The following is a 15757-nucleotide window of genomic DNA, read 5'->3' as shown; positions in this document are numbered from 1 at the left end:
TATTTTAGAGGATTCTTGACACAGCGTGATTGTCATGTGTGATGCCATAGATTCAATTTTATTTATTTTTGGGGGTTATTTTGTCCTTTTCTGCTTGATTTTTTCAGCTAATTCTGGAATTTTCATCCTTCCTTAAAGTAGTGTGGCTCTTCTCACAGTGGAGAGGTCTTTGTCAATGCTGTGCCACTCCCATTGTTGGGTTGGGACGTGCATAGCCTAGAGAAGTCCCAGCTTGAGCCATGGTGGGCATAGCAGGATCCTGGCATGACTAGCTCTGATTCTCACACCAGGAGGCAGGGAAGAGGGGAGGGTTCTTCATGGACTCCCCTTTGCTATTCCTGACCTCTCAGCAGCATCCATTCTATCTTTTCTCCTCTGGGCAGCCATCGGGCTGCTGAAATGTGTCACTGTCATCATTGTGGCTTAGCTAGGAACACCTTTTCCTGAGGATGAGCCACAGTAGCCACCACTGTTTGCTAGTGCCAAGTACTCAAATACATTCTGCTGCCTAATAATTTCCTCTTCCTTACAGCCTGTGCATCAAGCAGAGAAATTTTATTTGTTTGAGCTCTTTTGGAAGATGAGTATGCTCATCAGTCCATGTGTCCTGTTATCTTGCCCAAACCTTTAGCAAGACTTTTTGTGCTCCACCTGGACATTGGCACTGGATCCACTGGGTTTATTCCCCAGCCCTCCATGAGGGATAAAGGCTAACTTTTCTCAACCTGCTTAATATGACCACACACTCAAAGTCCTCCTGGAGGTGTTTGCTAAGCCAAGAACCCAGCTGTGGGAACTCTCTGGCATGTTGCATTGACAGTGATTTAATATACAGCCCATGTGACTAGTCTGTTGGCCACTTCTTTGCTTCAGTAGTATTGTCAACCTACAGTGAAGCTACCAGGATGTTAATGCTGCCTGGTAGGTGGAACTTAAGGTGTTTCCTTCACCATCATGCTCCTCGTGCCTCTAGCAGCAAAGGCTGCAGGAGACAGATGTAGATTATTGCATGGACTCAAGAAGAGAGAACAGCAGCTATTGGACTTTGAGAGGGAAACAGGCCTATTATTTGGCAGATGCCATGCTTTGCATGGTTACCAGGCAGCATGAGCATGATCACCAGCCTCCTGGTGTAATACTTGGCTCCTATTCCTGTGAAATAAAGCCAAGGTCACAGCTTTCATTGCTGTTTCCCCCTTTATATCTCTATTATTGCAATGCTCATAGGGCAAAAAAAAATCCAGCAAAATTTCCATTGCCAGAGTGCACTGGCCTCATCTACTTCCATTTACCCCCATAACCTCTGACACCTCTGTGAGTGTCGTTGTCCCTCCTCTGTTTGGTTATACCCTTGGTCCTTTCCTCCTTTGAACATTCAGCTGGCTCATTTCAGCAGTGCTTGGTCTTTTTCCTGTGGGCCACACCGATTTTGGAGGTTGGCAGTGAGAGTGAACCGGTGTGGTTTGGCATGTTGAAAACTACTCACTCACTCCAGCTCTGTTTGAAGAGAAGGGGTTTCTGGACTCCAGGGAGCTCCAGCCATCTCTTCTGGCTCAAACAGAAGGCTCCACAGTGATTGTTCTCTGAAACCCAAACTGAAATGGAAATGGCAGGCAATGTGGGGCTGGACGTGTCAGGTTTCCTTTATCTGAAAAATTTGCACTGTTGACTTTTGGCAACCACACTCTGGCTTTTCACCAAGGGCATCTTTGCATAAGCCTCTGAATTTGCAAAATGCATATTTTTGGATTGCCACAGGAGTGTTTCATGGGCAGTTTTTATGTTCTATATAAAGTCAGTACAGGTCCATTAGTATTTCAGGATAATGCTCCTTGAGTTGTCAGCAGTAGCCAGGGCTTTTACAGTACTGGGCCCATGCTGATTTACTTGGATATGGGTCTGGGCAGGGAAAGATTAAGCTCAGGGTGGCTCAGAACAGCAGCTCACTCTTTTCCTTGGTCTTAGTATGGACATGGGTACGCTCTAGTCTCTGGTCAAGCATCTGGAATCACAGGCAATCCAAGTCCAGTTCTCTGCATTAACTGGGGCAGTGCTTGAATCAGTGCTGGCCAAAACCTTGCTCTTTCAGAATTGCTTTGCTGCCTTTGAACTCCTGCTGGCTTGACATGGGCTTGTGCTGTGGTAGGGGTTGGAGTCAGCATGGCTCTCCCAGGCCACACAGCACCCGGAGCCTGTGTCATCCTCTGCGCCAGCCTTGGCCTCCAGCAATTCCACTTGTGGGTTCCTCCCTTTCATTTCCCAGGGCTGGCTCGCTCAGTAGGCAAGTGTGATCTCAAGCAGAGTCACATGCTGTAACATGGCAGCTCTCCATGTATGCCTGTGCAAGCACAGCTAATTCACCTCAACCACTGGAAGTCCCCTAACTGGGGTGAGATGTCCTCTTTGAGAGACCGCAAGCTCGCTGGAAAAAAAAAAAGTTTGGGTGACAAAGTTCAGAGCCATCAGGAAAGCCCATCCAAGGGGTTTGAGTCCTTAGAGCAGAGCAGTTGCTCCACCCCTGAATGCTAAATGACTTCTTAATTTTTATGCCTACTGTGTTAAACTTTCCAGAGTCCCTGAGATGGTTTTACTTGCAGTGAAACATGGATACATCTCTTTTAGAAATTATCATGATAGATAGCAAAATGTTTTGGAGCTGGCTATCTAACATGCAAAAAAAAAGCAGATGTGCTTTTATTGACTCTTTTTAACTTAAACTGTGTTTGAGGGCTCTGCAGAGCAGACACTCAGAGTTTTGATGATATTCTTTGAGCATAATAGAACCACCAGAGCACCAAGAAGATGTGCTGCGTTTGGTAGAGGAGTGTTAGATCTCTGTTAGTCTCAAGGATCTCAGTCCTGATATCCAGGTAATGATTAGCCTGTGGTGTCCTGCTTCAAGGCACCCATGGTGGAGATGGTCATGGGGCCCTTCAATACCAGAAAGAAGAGGGTATTACAAGAGTTGGATTTCTTCGAGGTATGATGGGCTGCCATCTGCCACCCATTTCCATTCCTCCTCATTAATTTTATTTTCTTTGTTTATAGATTGGGGGGAATAAGGGTTCCTAGGCAGGGTCAAGGTCCCCAGTTCCAGGTGCTTGTGGCTCCCAGTTTTAGAGTACCAGCAGGTATGTGGAAGCCCAGAAGCTCCTGAGGTTGGTCAGTAACCTTGTTTAAGCTGGCACAATATAACTGGAACAACATCTTGCAGCTTTTGGATGTTTTTATTGTATTTCTGTTCCTGACTAAATGCATATTAAAGGCACCCAGGTTCCAATTCTTATGGGGTTTTATTGTTAGAAAATTATACTCATTCCCCATTATTTTCTATTCAAAATGTATGTGTTTTAAAATATGAATAATCATTTACATACTTAGCCTTCAAACCTATATGGCAAAAAAAAGCCAGTTACATTTGATATAAAAGTTACACTAAGTTGCAAAATTAACTTTGTTTTTAGTGGTCTCTGGGAAATGAGAACCTGGGTGTCTTTCAGAAAATAGCTGATGCAGAAATGCAAAACAAAGGGGGTTTAAAATTAATTATTTAAATTGGCTTTTCCTATTACATTATTTAAACCTGAATATAAATCTGCCTAGCATGAGTTTGTTGAATCAAACAAGAATCTATCAATAGTGGATTTACCAAAATAAATTACAATTAAAACCAAATTATGATATCTGATCAAGTTTATAGTTTATAATTTCTACAAATATTTGATTTGATGGGAACCAAACTGGTTCTTCCATTTCCAAAAACCAATCCTCGTAATTTATTCTGTGGTCTTATAAATTTTCCTTTGCTTGCTTCTTTAGTGGTGTCCCAAATTATAACTCTTTTTAATGGTCAACCTATCTTGGCTTGAATTTTCCCATGCCTGAAGTCCACAATGCTGATTTAGCAGAACAAAAACTTTGAAGATATTTCCTTTTCTCTGTGCTGTTTATTATATCCTTTGCTTTGTGTGTAGACCAAGCTCTGAAGCTTAGGTCAACAAGAAACCACCATTGTGGCCAGGCTGGCTCGTGGGAAGCAGCACTAGAATGGTTCCAGTTTGTAGCTCTCCTGGGTCTGAGATGCTTCCCACAGGTCAGGCTGGCAGCTTCTGGGGTTTGAAATTCAAATAGATACCTCTCAAATAACACATCCCCTCAGCAGTGTTTTTACCTGCATGCTCGTGATGGTTACTCTAGGCTGGGGGAATGGTCCTTTAAGGAGAATTAGGATGGATTTACTGGGATGCAGTAATTAGGATGCTTACTGGGACCCTTTGGGTTGGAGGCAGACATCAGCTATAAAGAGAACATGAAATTATATATATATATATATATATATATATAAATTGGGTTTTTTTAGCTTTATAAAGTTAAATAAGTGCTAGAAGAAGTTTCTGGGCTTGTTTATTCACTTTCTTAAAACTTTGGAATTCAGATCTATAAATACAGGCTGACTTAATGTTTACAATTATGGTTACTCTCACTTGAATTGATTGATGCTACTTGTTAAAAAAATAAAGCTAAAAAAAGTATTAAGATATATAATCTGCAGGAAGAGATTAATGTACTTGTTGTTAAAATATGTTGCATTTGTCCATAAGAGAAAGCCACTTTGAAAGCTTTAGCCTCTCAGTTTTCTAAAAATTGGAAGTCTGTTTGCCAGCTATTACAGAAGCAAAATGAAAGACATTACAACCAGACTTAAGAGATGTAGCTTTTCATAAAGGTAGCAGCTATATCACAGACTTATAGTTGGGTGTCAACCTTAAATAAAGAATCAGCATTTTTAAAAAATAATCATGGCCCAGTAGATATAATTTTTTTGGGGGGGAGGTGAGAATTTTAATATAATTTCTTCATTGCAGATTTCTAGTTGGAGTTTTGCCCTAATTCTTTTTAGGAGGTGATATAGGCTTGCTAATCCATGTGAGTTTTCTTAAGAAATGTAAAGCACTTTTCAGTTTTACGAAATAACCCCTGCAGATGTGCAGCTGAATTTAACCAATTCAGAAAATTTTGACTTCTCATTAAGAAATATCCTTTATTCAAACTTGAAAAAATAGATGAGGAAATTATTATGCTCCAAGACTGTGTTTACAAATCTGAGTTGATTTGTTTTTTCTCAAATGTTCAGGATGCAGAAAATTTACAGATTTAATTTTATTAAGTTGGAATATCATTACACGTGTTTTAGTGACTCAGAATGGAGTAAAACCTAGCAGATAAATTTATAAACCATAAATGTGTCCAAATAAATTTTTGTCTGTCAGCTTTTTAACTGTGACAATACAGTTTTGATTTTAATTTATTTTTGCTGAATATGATAGCTTAATTGCATTATGTAGTCTTAAAGCAAATATTTTATATAAAGCTAAACCGGGTGCTTTTAGGCAAACGTTAGTTTTGCCTTGACTTATGTGCAAAAATGTTTCCCACTTAAAGGAAAGCAGTTGAAGGAATCTGGATTGGGTAATTTAGGCTGAACTAAGTGAAGTTGTTTGCTTAGGCATTGATCCAGTCAAAACTTGTGCACATCTTTAACTTTCTGCAGTCTGTGTAGCCTGTGGAACCTCTACTGACAATGGATAAAGTAGCAAGCATTCAACATCATTCCCAAATTGGATGTACGTACCCTACTGTCGCGTGCACTTGAATTAAAGTGCATTTAAGTGTGCTTGCAAATAAATCTGGGACTCCTCAGAGATTACCTGATCTCACCAAAACACCCAGCTGACAGTCAAAAATGAGATTTCCTTTCTTGTCTATGCCTATGCCTGGGGTGTGGGGGGGAGGGAACATTTTGTTGCTTTGAATGCGAGCTTCATTGGATTGGTTTGTGTCTCTGGTGCAGTCGTGACGCAGTGTTGTGTTTTATCAGTGCCCACCCCCAGCAGAATTCTTTGCTTAAGAGGAGGCAGATTTTCACCTACTGAATAAGAATCAGGACTCGCATTGATGCTTCTCAGTGTTGTCTTGTGTGCTCTCCTGTGCCGGAGTGAATTTTATCCCCGGACTGCCTGGTGTAAGTTATAGCCCTCTTTCTACCCTCTGAAAGTTTGCATGTTCAGATGTGACTGTGCTGAATGATAGGATGTCTATTTTAGACTTCAACCTGTATTTCCAATCAGGAGGGAAGGTTGGTAGAAGAACTTAGCTCCTTTTTCTCTTGAAACAACTTTTAAATACTGGGTGAGTTTTAAAGACTTCTCTGCATGGTTTTCTTTTCTAAAACATGTTTTCTGTAACCATGAACACTTGTTTTCTCTGAATGGATCTTGAAAATCTTTAGTGTTGAGTCATAAAAACTACTTGCGTGTTAAAAAGACTTTGTTCAGTCACTGAAGGATAAAATTGTCCTTTAGTTAGAGAAAAAGATGTTATCAGCAAATGCATGAGAACTTGTTGATACTTCACCTTTCTTACTTGTTTGTAGAATTGCTTAAAGTGACTTCTGTCTGTGTTTTTAGTGAATGTTTTCAGCCACAAAATATCATGGTAGATATTTTATATCCATTTTGACCTTTCAGTGATGGGAACAAAAGGTTGATAGGGACTAAGTAAAACGAAGCATCTTCTGGAAATTTTGAAAGCTGACAGTCCCTCTCTGCAATGTTAAACTGGATGGGAATCCTTGGAAAGCTATCAACTTCAGTCTTGTTTCCATATCAAGTAGTAGCATGAAGTATGCTTAAGCACATTGTGAATGTGTTAAAATAGGAACTGATTGATACAAAACCTGCTTCTGCTGATGTGGTAATTGATGTTTTTTTATAGTAAGTCGGGAGTGCTTTTAGTGAACTGGAACATTAAACTTGCATAATGTTTGGCCTTGTGACAAGTCCTGTGCATGTAATTTAGAGCCATATAGGGATGTTCTCAGCCTTAACCACTTTATTCAATACCACCTTTCATATAATGGATGTAGCGTTAGTAATTTAAAGTAAATAATTTGTGAGCCTTGTGGCCTGAGCATGAACTGGAAATGATAAGGATTATTGATATGAATGATATGAGTAGCTCTGGTTATAAATCAGGCTGGGTTTCTATGCAATGCTGTGTTTAGTACCCATAGACTCAGATCTGGCCTGAGCTTATACATATAGGTGGGAATCTGACAGATCGGTTTTATATAAAAAGCAACATACAGAAATAGAGAGGATATGGGCTAACCTCCCAGAAGCTGCTGTCTGGTGAGCTTTTTAGACAGACTTTTCCACCACTGGTAACTAAAAGTGAACCTGCCTGTCAGTACAAATTCAGTGCCTCTGTCAATCATGAAACGTCTACTGTTTTCAACACGGCAGAGGAAAAGAAATTGTCCTCCCTTGCCTGCTTTGCCATAATGCAAAGCAGAGTAGTCATAAAAATTATTTTGGGAAATGCTACACTAACTGCTGTCCTTTGATTTTTGTTCATACTTGGTCAACAACAAATTGGTTAAAACTGGGACATTACAGAATTTTTGTCCCATACGGAATATAAAAAAATTTTCCGCTGCAGCGTGGGGCAACTTCTGAGAGTAGGAGAGCTGCATACAGCCTGATTTATATATGGTATGAGCTGCATACCTTTCAGTGTTTCACAGGTGCTATAGGTTCTTCCCTGATTTTCAGTGAAGAGAAGATTAAAGGACATTTACGGGAGCTCTGTTTGTTCCTTTATGCCACACAGTTGGATTGCTGGTGGGTAATGCACTGATTGCCTCTCTAGAATTTGAACCTAGTCCTGAGCTTTTATTTATCCATTCATTCCTGCTGTTAGATACTTTTCTGTTCTCTTTAGCAGCAATTTGTTCAGCAAAAACAAAAATCCCCAAACTCTGACATCTCTGATTTTTAAATTTAGTATTATTTTTTTTTATTGAAACTTGTCTAGGCTTAGTAGTATACTGTGAATAGCTTCCTGGAGACCTGTCTTAGTAAATGTCCATATATAAACATGTCCTAAAATGATCTTATGATTACCACTGAGATCCTAACTTTTTCCTTAGGATTCACTTGTCATTGTGCATGAATAGAAGTGTTTTTTTTACCTAGGTTTTGTTCTCATCTCTCCCTTAGGGAAGAAATAGCACTCTGTGTTGACAGAGTTATAACAAGCCATTTAGTTAACAACAAACTACAGTCTGAGGGGAAGTGTCTGGATCATCTCCCAGTGAGGCAGAGGGACATGCTTAGCATTTCCAAAAATCAGACTTTTCTCACTGAGGTTCAAGTTTCTAAGTCCACTTAAAAGGCTTCAACTCAAACCTCGTAATATGGTACACTGACTATGGACCATAAGAAAACTCTGATTAGCTAAAAAACTTGCCTTAATGCAGAATTAGCTTCTTACAGCTTGAAATGTCATCTCTACATATTTCTCTTCACTCTAACAGCCATCAGAAATGCATGCTGCCAGCTTCAGGTCCTACAGCTCCCTGGTCCTAACACAATTCCTCTGCCCTGCTAATGCCCAAGTGTGAGTTTACAGCAGGAAAGAACAGGGTGGGCTGGTTCAGGAAGAGATGTCCAAAGCCTAAGTAGGATAATGTACTTTTTCCATTCAGAGACTGCTGTGGTAGCATAGCACACCTGGTTGCAGAGGTGGACCATTCCCAGAGGTAAATAGGAGGATCTCCCAGCATCCAGCAGGTCAGGTTGAATTGCATTTGGGTTTCGTAGAGGCATGTTGATGAAATATAACTGAGAACAGGAGAGACACAGGCTGGTGACATCCAGGTGTCACACATGGAGCAGATCACCTGCCATTCCCTATTTCATGATGTTTTTTCCAGTTTCTTTTTCATCCCAGTAACAACATGAAATACCACAGGCTCTTAGGTTATATTAGGTGATGAGGGGCAGAGGTCAGCATGTCTGAGCATGCCAAATGTATTTTGGGCTCTAGAAAGAAGTGTGCTGCAAGAATTAGTCTGTATTTAGTCACTGGCCTGCTTTGCAGGATATTTTTCATTTCTGAAAACTTTCTCAGCAGAGATGTGCCTTTTTTTCTGACTTTTTTTATAAGCATTTAAAATCTCTTACCATTTTTTAAGGTTAAAAGTAGTAACACCTAGCCATTCAAAGGCATTTTACATGTTAATTTTTAAACGTGTGTTTATTCTTTTTTTACTTTTGATTTCTGTTTTGTTAAAGACACAGCTTGGCTGCTGCTGTGCTGTTACTTGTGCCAACACAGTGGACATCAAGTTGAGCCACTCAAGTTTTGGAGGAAGCTCTATTTTGAACCATCACCTTGCATAAAATGACAGGAGGGGTGACTTCTTAAGACATCCTTTTCTCCTGAGGCCATATATCCTATTTCACAGGGAGGGAGTTTATGTTGCTGCCTCTCAGAGCCCTTTGCCAAAAGCCCTGCTGACAGTCTCTTGGAGACTCTTTGGCCTTCATGAGACCATTTAGGAGCACACATACACACACTTGAAGTCTTAATTTCTTTGGGATCATCTGGAGGAGTTCACCCCACCCTCTCCCAGGGAAGCTAATAAAGGCAACCTTGTGACTTAGTGGTTTATTTTGGAAACTGCAGGAACTCGCTGTGGCTGGAGGAGCCAGATTTGGCAAACTTTGTCCCATGAATTCTGTTGTGGTGGGGGAATGTCACAATCACCCTGCTCTTTCTCTCAGTCCCAAGAATTGGGTCACCACAATAAATTGGTAGGTTGGTTGATAAGTGGAGAAAAGACAGATCTCTATTGGGAATAAGAGTGTGCTTTTATCTAGCTGGTCCAAAGAAATGGGTCTTGTATAATCACAGTCTGTGGATGCATGCATGGACCTCAGTCAGCTTTGCCCATTTTCAGGAGAAGAAACTGGGGCACTGAGGCTAACTTGGCAAAAGTACTGTGGAAATGCATGCAGGATGAAGAACTTAATCATTAATCTCCAGGATCAAGGAAGGACCTTAGTCCTGTATTTCATCTCCTAGCAAAAATCTGACATGCATTATAGAAAATTTTAACCAAATTCTTTTAGTGGGGTTTTGTCATCATTCACGAGCAAACAAGTGCTAACTATAATTGTTTCTTCCAAATATCATTAGCTTTTTGTGTTTCTGTCAAGTCCTTTTCCACTCAATGGGCTGAGTGCTCATGAATTATAAAAAAGCAACAAGTCTTCAATCAGAAAACATGCTTTGGTGCTTCGTTTTCTCATGTTATCTCATAGTATAAAAATCCTTATACAAATGTTTTTAGCCATTAAGACCTTCTGAAATGTTATTTTAGAGTGTAAGGCATTCAAGGATTGATGTCTGCTCCATATCTGGAAAAGACTGGAGCAACAGTTGTTCAGCCAGTTCGGAGCCTGTGGAAAAAAAGAGGGACATCTTTTTTGCTGAACCTGTATATGCAGCGAAAGCATCAATCCTTGACATCAGTTTAAGAGTTAACACTTACAGATAGGTGTTTTATTTTCCTCTTGGTTGTTCTCAAGGATCCAGCACCTCAGGAGTATGCAAAATCTCTTCTAATTTTTCAAATTTGCTATTATTTCAGGGGTTTGAGAGACCCTTCCTCCTTGCTACCACAGGACCCAAATTGCGTTTGGGTCGTTGAAAGAAATGAAGCATGATCTTGAAACTGTGCATGTGGGAACATTGTATGAAATTGAAGTGACTGGGGGGAAATGAGCAGGAAGTGGGCTCAGAGCTTTAATCTGACATCCCCTGCTCTCTAGAAGAGCTTCTTAAAAGAGGTGAAGTTAGCTGATGCATATTTGCTGCTAAATATTCATTTAACCCCTTGCCACAGGACCACAGGACATCTTTGTGTGGCCAGTAACAGAAGAGAATTAGCCCTTGGAGGAGGCTGGCGGTTTGGGAAAATTTGCTTCTAGCTTTTGACCATCTTCACATCACTGTGGGCCTTATTGCTCTATTTAAGAGTCTTTTGGACAATGAAGGTTTTATATTTTAAACTCCCTTTCTCTGTGTTGCTTTGAAAGAGCTGACTCCTTTATTGGACTAAGAAAGATGTCATTCAAAAGGCAGTCATAAAACTGAAACTGTCAACATTAATACTCAAAGATATCTGTGACAATAGTTTGAATATAGTAACTGTTAGTAATTGTTAACTATCTCTAGGAAAAAACCAGAGAATTCAATGTTTTCATTGCCCCTTTTTCACAGACTTCTCTAAACCAGAAGGGATACTTGGAAATACTGAAATTATTGTGCTGTTTCAGTGACTGAAAAGCTGTAAGGAAATTGTATTCTTTCTGCATGTGATGTGATAATAACAACAGATGAATATTAATGTTCTTCAGAGTATTTTCGGTGGTGTTTCCTAGGCATACATATAAAATAATTTTTCAAAGGAGCCTATCCATGGCTACAGCTGATAAAATGTTGAGAGCTCTGCTAAGGTCAGTGGAGCTAGGTGTTATATATCAGCTGGGAGTCAGGCTTTATGGTATGGTCTATGTACTCTATATGTCTTATATTCACTGGGTGCAAAATGCCAAGAGGGATCCTCCTCCTAGAAAGAGGGCTTATTGCTCTGCTTGGTAAATTCAACACAAACAAAATTCTCAAACTTTCTAAATCCTTTTCAATTGCTCAAAAGATTTTCTTGGTCAGTGATATTGCAAGAAAAATATTGCTTTGGAGGTGACCTAATTTGAATCTTTTCTGAATTGCTTTATGATTAGAGCAGTCACATGCTGAGGTAGGACCCCATTAGTGGGTTTAAATCATCTGTTTGCTTCTGAAAACGTGCATTGTTATGAGCTCTGCTGAATATTCCCCCTTTTTTCCCCCCCTTAATTTTCTTTTCTTTTTTCCTTTTTTTTTTTTTTTTTTTTTTTTTGTTTTTTTGTTTTTTGTTTTTTTGTTTTTATTTTTTTCTGTTTCTCTGTTGCAGGACAGAACATCACAGTCCTACCGGTTTGGAAGAAAAATATGGAATGTGTTTCACTGCTGACCGAAGGCAGCCAAATGAACAGTATTTATAGTAGTTCGAAAATCAGCAGTTAGCAGTTTCTTCACATTCTAACACTACCCAGCACTTTCCAGAGAGAACTCATTGTTTACAAGAAATCTGCTTTCCAAATCCGTTGCGGTGCCCTCCAGCCTTGACTATTAACTATTTGCAAAGGGGAAGCTAATCTACAGTTTGGGAAAGATGGCAATGGATGAGTACCTGTGGATGGTCATTGTGGGTTTTATCATTGCTTTTATTTTAGCTTTTTCGGTTGGTGCGAATGATGTTGCAAATTCTTTTGGAACGGCTGTGGGCTCTGGTGTTGTTACTTTACGCCAAGCTTGCATTTTGGCTTCAGTTTTTGAAACCACTGGCTCAGTATTACTGGGAGCAAAAGTAGGAGAAACAATTCGGAAAGGTATCATTGATGTCAACCTGTACAACAACACTGTCCCACTGTTGATGGCAGGAGAAGTGAGTGCAATGGTTGGTAAGTGATACTTTCCTATTCCAAGTAATTTTTGTTCTGTATTTGTCACCCTGTCAATTGTGAGCATTGTTAATTAAGTCTTCCCATCTTCTGGACCTGCGCATTTGTTTCTGTGTGAATGCAGGGGCCTGTATTCCTTTTCAATCCTATGTTTTTTTAAATGTTTCTAATAATTTACATTTTTAAATGGTTCAGCCATTTAACTAATAGCTGAAAAGAAATGTTTAACACCATGTATCCTATATCCATATAAGATACTGAAAAAAATTATTTTGGAGATTTTGTGATGATAAATGGAAAATATAAAAGCCTAGCATTTGTGTCTATACACAAAATCCTACAGAATCAGCAGTTTGCAATAAGTATGTATGAATCTTTTTTTAAAAAGTTACAGAAAATCCAGACACATTTGTGTAAACTGATTGCTGGGCTGAGTGATTGCATTTAGTCTTACACTTACCCTTGCCCACAGCAAAACTAAGAGAGCAGTAAAGATAATCACACATTTAAGGTATTTTTTGGTTTGCTGACCCAAACGACAGCAGGTCAGTGCACCTTAGAGTCAGCCCCTGCTTGTGTTTGTAGTTAACTAAATCTCTTTTCAGAGCAAGTAACAGAGGTAAGTAACATTAATCCACTGTATTTACTCTTTGTTTATGTGCAAGAGGCTTTGTGAGCTTTTAGAGAGCTCCCTCAAGGAGCAAACCTGCTTTTAAAGGGCAGGAGGCAGCAGGGAGGAAACCCTTTATCTGTGGGAGAGGCAGCCCCGGCAAGGGGCCAGACTCCCACCTCAGTCTGGCAGGTTGGTGATATCCCATGGCAGGGTGGTGATTTACACAAGCATCACAGCATCCTCTGCTTGAGAGGCACGTTCCACTTAAAGATTTTCTTCCTTCAATCTACTTAAACCTGACCTAAATATTATTTCCAGCTATCCCTTCTAACCTCCTCACATTTTTTATGCAAGACCTACACAGGAGGTAGGTGAGTCTGGGCAGAGATTTACTACACAGGGTTATTTTCCTGTTTCCTTTGGGAAAAGGGAAAATTAAAAAAAAAATAAAATTATTTTTATGGGTCAAATTGGACATTGAATGACAGTTTCTGGAGTTGCATGAGAGTATAGAGGTAGTTCCCTTGGTTCTTTGGCTGCTTCTGAGCCTTCTGAAGACTGGCCACCTTTCCCTGCCCAAGGGGCAAAAGGGGTTTGGTTACCAAGAAATCGGTTCCACCTTAAAGCCACCTCAAGTGCTCTTGCCCTTCACCCTCTCCCCCGCCATCAGCTCCTCTTTCCTGATACCTTGCAGAGTCAGCTGTAGGTGTCCAGTCTTTCCCTCAAGGTGTAGGGTGGATTTTTAGCACCATTCCACTTGCATCTTTTATCCGTGTGCTTGCTGAGATGGCTCTGTCTTTTCCCATGGGTGTGAGCCGGGAGCACTGCACAGTCTGAAACGTAAGTGACCTGTGTGTTCTTGATTCCCATTGAAGAAGGGTCTGTTTACTTTTCTGTATCTATTTCTGGTATCCTGATCCTGGCAGGGCAAAGTTTGAAGTCTCAGATACCCCCTGCAGAGGCAACTGGCCAGAAGCTCAAAGAAAACAACTTATTTGTATGCGTATTTACATAAGCCTGTGTGAACTTCATGACCAGTTGCATTCCCTTCCTCCAGGAGGAGTGTTAAGAAGAAATTCCACATTATAAGTCTCAGAATTAATCAGAAGTTACAAAATGCAGATTTCAATTTTTTTCCCTCGGATCCATTTTCTGCTTTTCTCTGGATGTATGGTATTTTTTCTGTTTTCTGAGCCTTCTTTGATGTTTTCTTTTCCTCTTTCTGTTTTTGCTCCTCATTTTCCCCCACCCTGTTCTCTCATGCCTATGATCGTGTTTTTGCAAATGGATTTAGCTTCTGAATTTTAATGAGGCTTAAATGAGTCAACAGTCTGGGAGAGACCACTGTATCCTCTTTCCAGATGTTGGTGGAAGATCCTTTGATGCTTGCAGCAAACAGCAGATGTAATTTTCAGGTCAACCTTCACTCCTAAGAGAAAAGAAGCAGGAAGTAATGGGATGAAAATTTTAAAATGTAGTATTTTGTAGTAATTTGTAGCACATTGTTTATTATGAAAGGTTAAGGACTGTTGCTCTTGGGGGTAAATTGTAGTACTTGCCCAGCATTAACTAATTGTCAGGTTATTGTCAGGACTTGCCCGTGTGTTCTTCTAGAGGGTCTGGTGCTAGCTGAAGTCAGCAGCTGATGCCATTGAGGAGGTGCTGCTAACAGAGAGGACATCCCAGCCAGGATTAGCAAAGCCAAGTACTTACCTAGTCCTGCAGGTGACATGGTATTTGATGGGGGCTGGCATGGAGCACTGGAGCCTCAGGAGAATGGATGGTGCCCTCAGCAGCAGGGGAGGATCAGATGCACCCTGGCCAAATGCTGGTGCAGGCAAACTCCTGGTCAGGGCAGTCTGCAGCCAGCCCTCTGTCTTTAGGGGATATTAACCAAGAGGGAAAAGTGTGGGCCACGGTGTGAGCAGGCATGAAGGGTCTGAATCAGCCTAGTGAGCCTCCTGATTCCTAAGTTAGTTTTGCAAAGGAAAAAATTGAGAGCATACATTTTATGTTAAAGGAGAGTTAAATCTTTGTTGTAGGTAGTTAAAGCACTGCAAGTCCCAGAGTAAAGTCCTGCTCTGGCGTCTTTTGTATTTTCTTTTGTTCCTTAAAGTACTTCCTTAAACTTCTTTGGATTATGCATTGTCCTTCTCAGACCATCTGTTGGTCCTCCCCCACCTTTTTCTTTCTCTCCTCTTTGTTTTCAGTTGAGCAATCTGGTGTAGTGTAAGGTGTCCCTGTCCATGGCATAGGGTTTGGAATTAGATGATGTTTTAAGGTCCCTTCCAACACAAACCATTCTGTGATTCTCTGAAGTTAAATAAACAGGAAATAGTTCCATACTCCCTCTATTTCTCCTGACAATAAATTCCCGGTCCTCACTAGACATTTGCAGTGCAGCTGTGGCTTAGTTGCATTTCCCCTGTTTTCATACTGAGTATTTTGTAATTATATATCTATGGTAGCTTAGCTTTTTATTTGATTTCTTTCAGATGTAACCATCTGATTTCTCCTTCTCCTCACTTCCATTTGCTGGTCTCTAAGTTCATGCCAAAGGTTTCACACTGTTTTTATTTTTATTTTAGTCCAGGGGAAAAGAAGCCAAAAAATTAAGGAGCAGGTGTTCCTTGATTGATCTAGAATTTCCACTAGCAAGAGAAGTAACAGTTGTTTTGGGATAGTACGCCATGAGAGATCAGCTTTACAAACTGGTTGACTTCCAAATGTA

The 15757-nt window shown here is 40.4% G+C and overlaps 1 protein-coding gene across 4 annotated transcripts in view; it reads left to right on the top strand.

Annotated features, from left to right (window-relative positions):
• The window catches only part of SLC20A2 (solute carrier family 20 member 2), a 56794-nt gene that overhangs the window by 12743 nt on the left and 28294 nt on the right, over positions 1 to 15757 (top strand). The window contains exons 1-3 of one of the 4 annotated variants that reach the window (XM_056490618.1): positions 5872 to 6022; positions 6129 to 6189; positions 11864 to 12413. In XM_056490618.1, coding sequence (XP_056346593.1) covers positions 12125 to 12413 — 289 coding nt within the window. In that variant the 5' untranslated portion in view covers positions 5872 to 6022; positions 6129 to 6189; positions 11864 to 12124. Of the gene's footprint in view, positions 1 to 5871; positions 6023 to 6104; positions 6190 to 11863; positions 12414 to 15757 lie in introns of those variants that run through there. The other 3 variants (XM_056490617.1, XM_056490616.1, XM_056490615.1) reach the window with 3 other exon arrangements.

This window comes from Oenanthe melanoleuca, chromosome 4, assembly GCF_029582105.1.
Source record: "Oenanthe melanoleuca isolate GR-GAL-2019-014 chromosome 4, OMel1.0, whole genome shotgun sequence".
Lineage (NCBI taxonomy): Eukaryota > Metazoa > Chordata > Aves > Passeriformes > Muscicapidae > Oenanthe > Oenanthe melanoleuca.
Note: the sequence above shows the minus strand (reverse complement) of the source record. Positions and strands in the feature narration are given on the sequence as shown.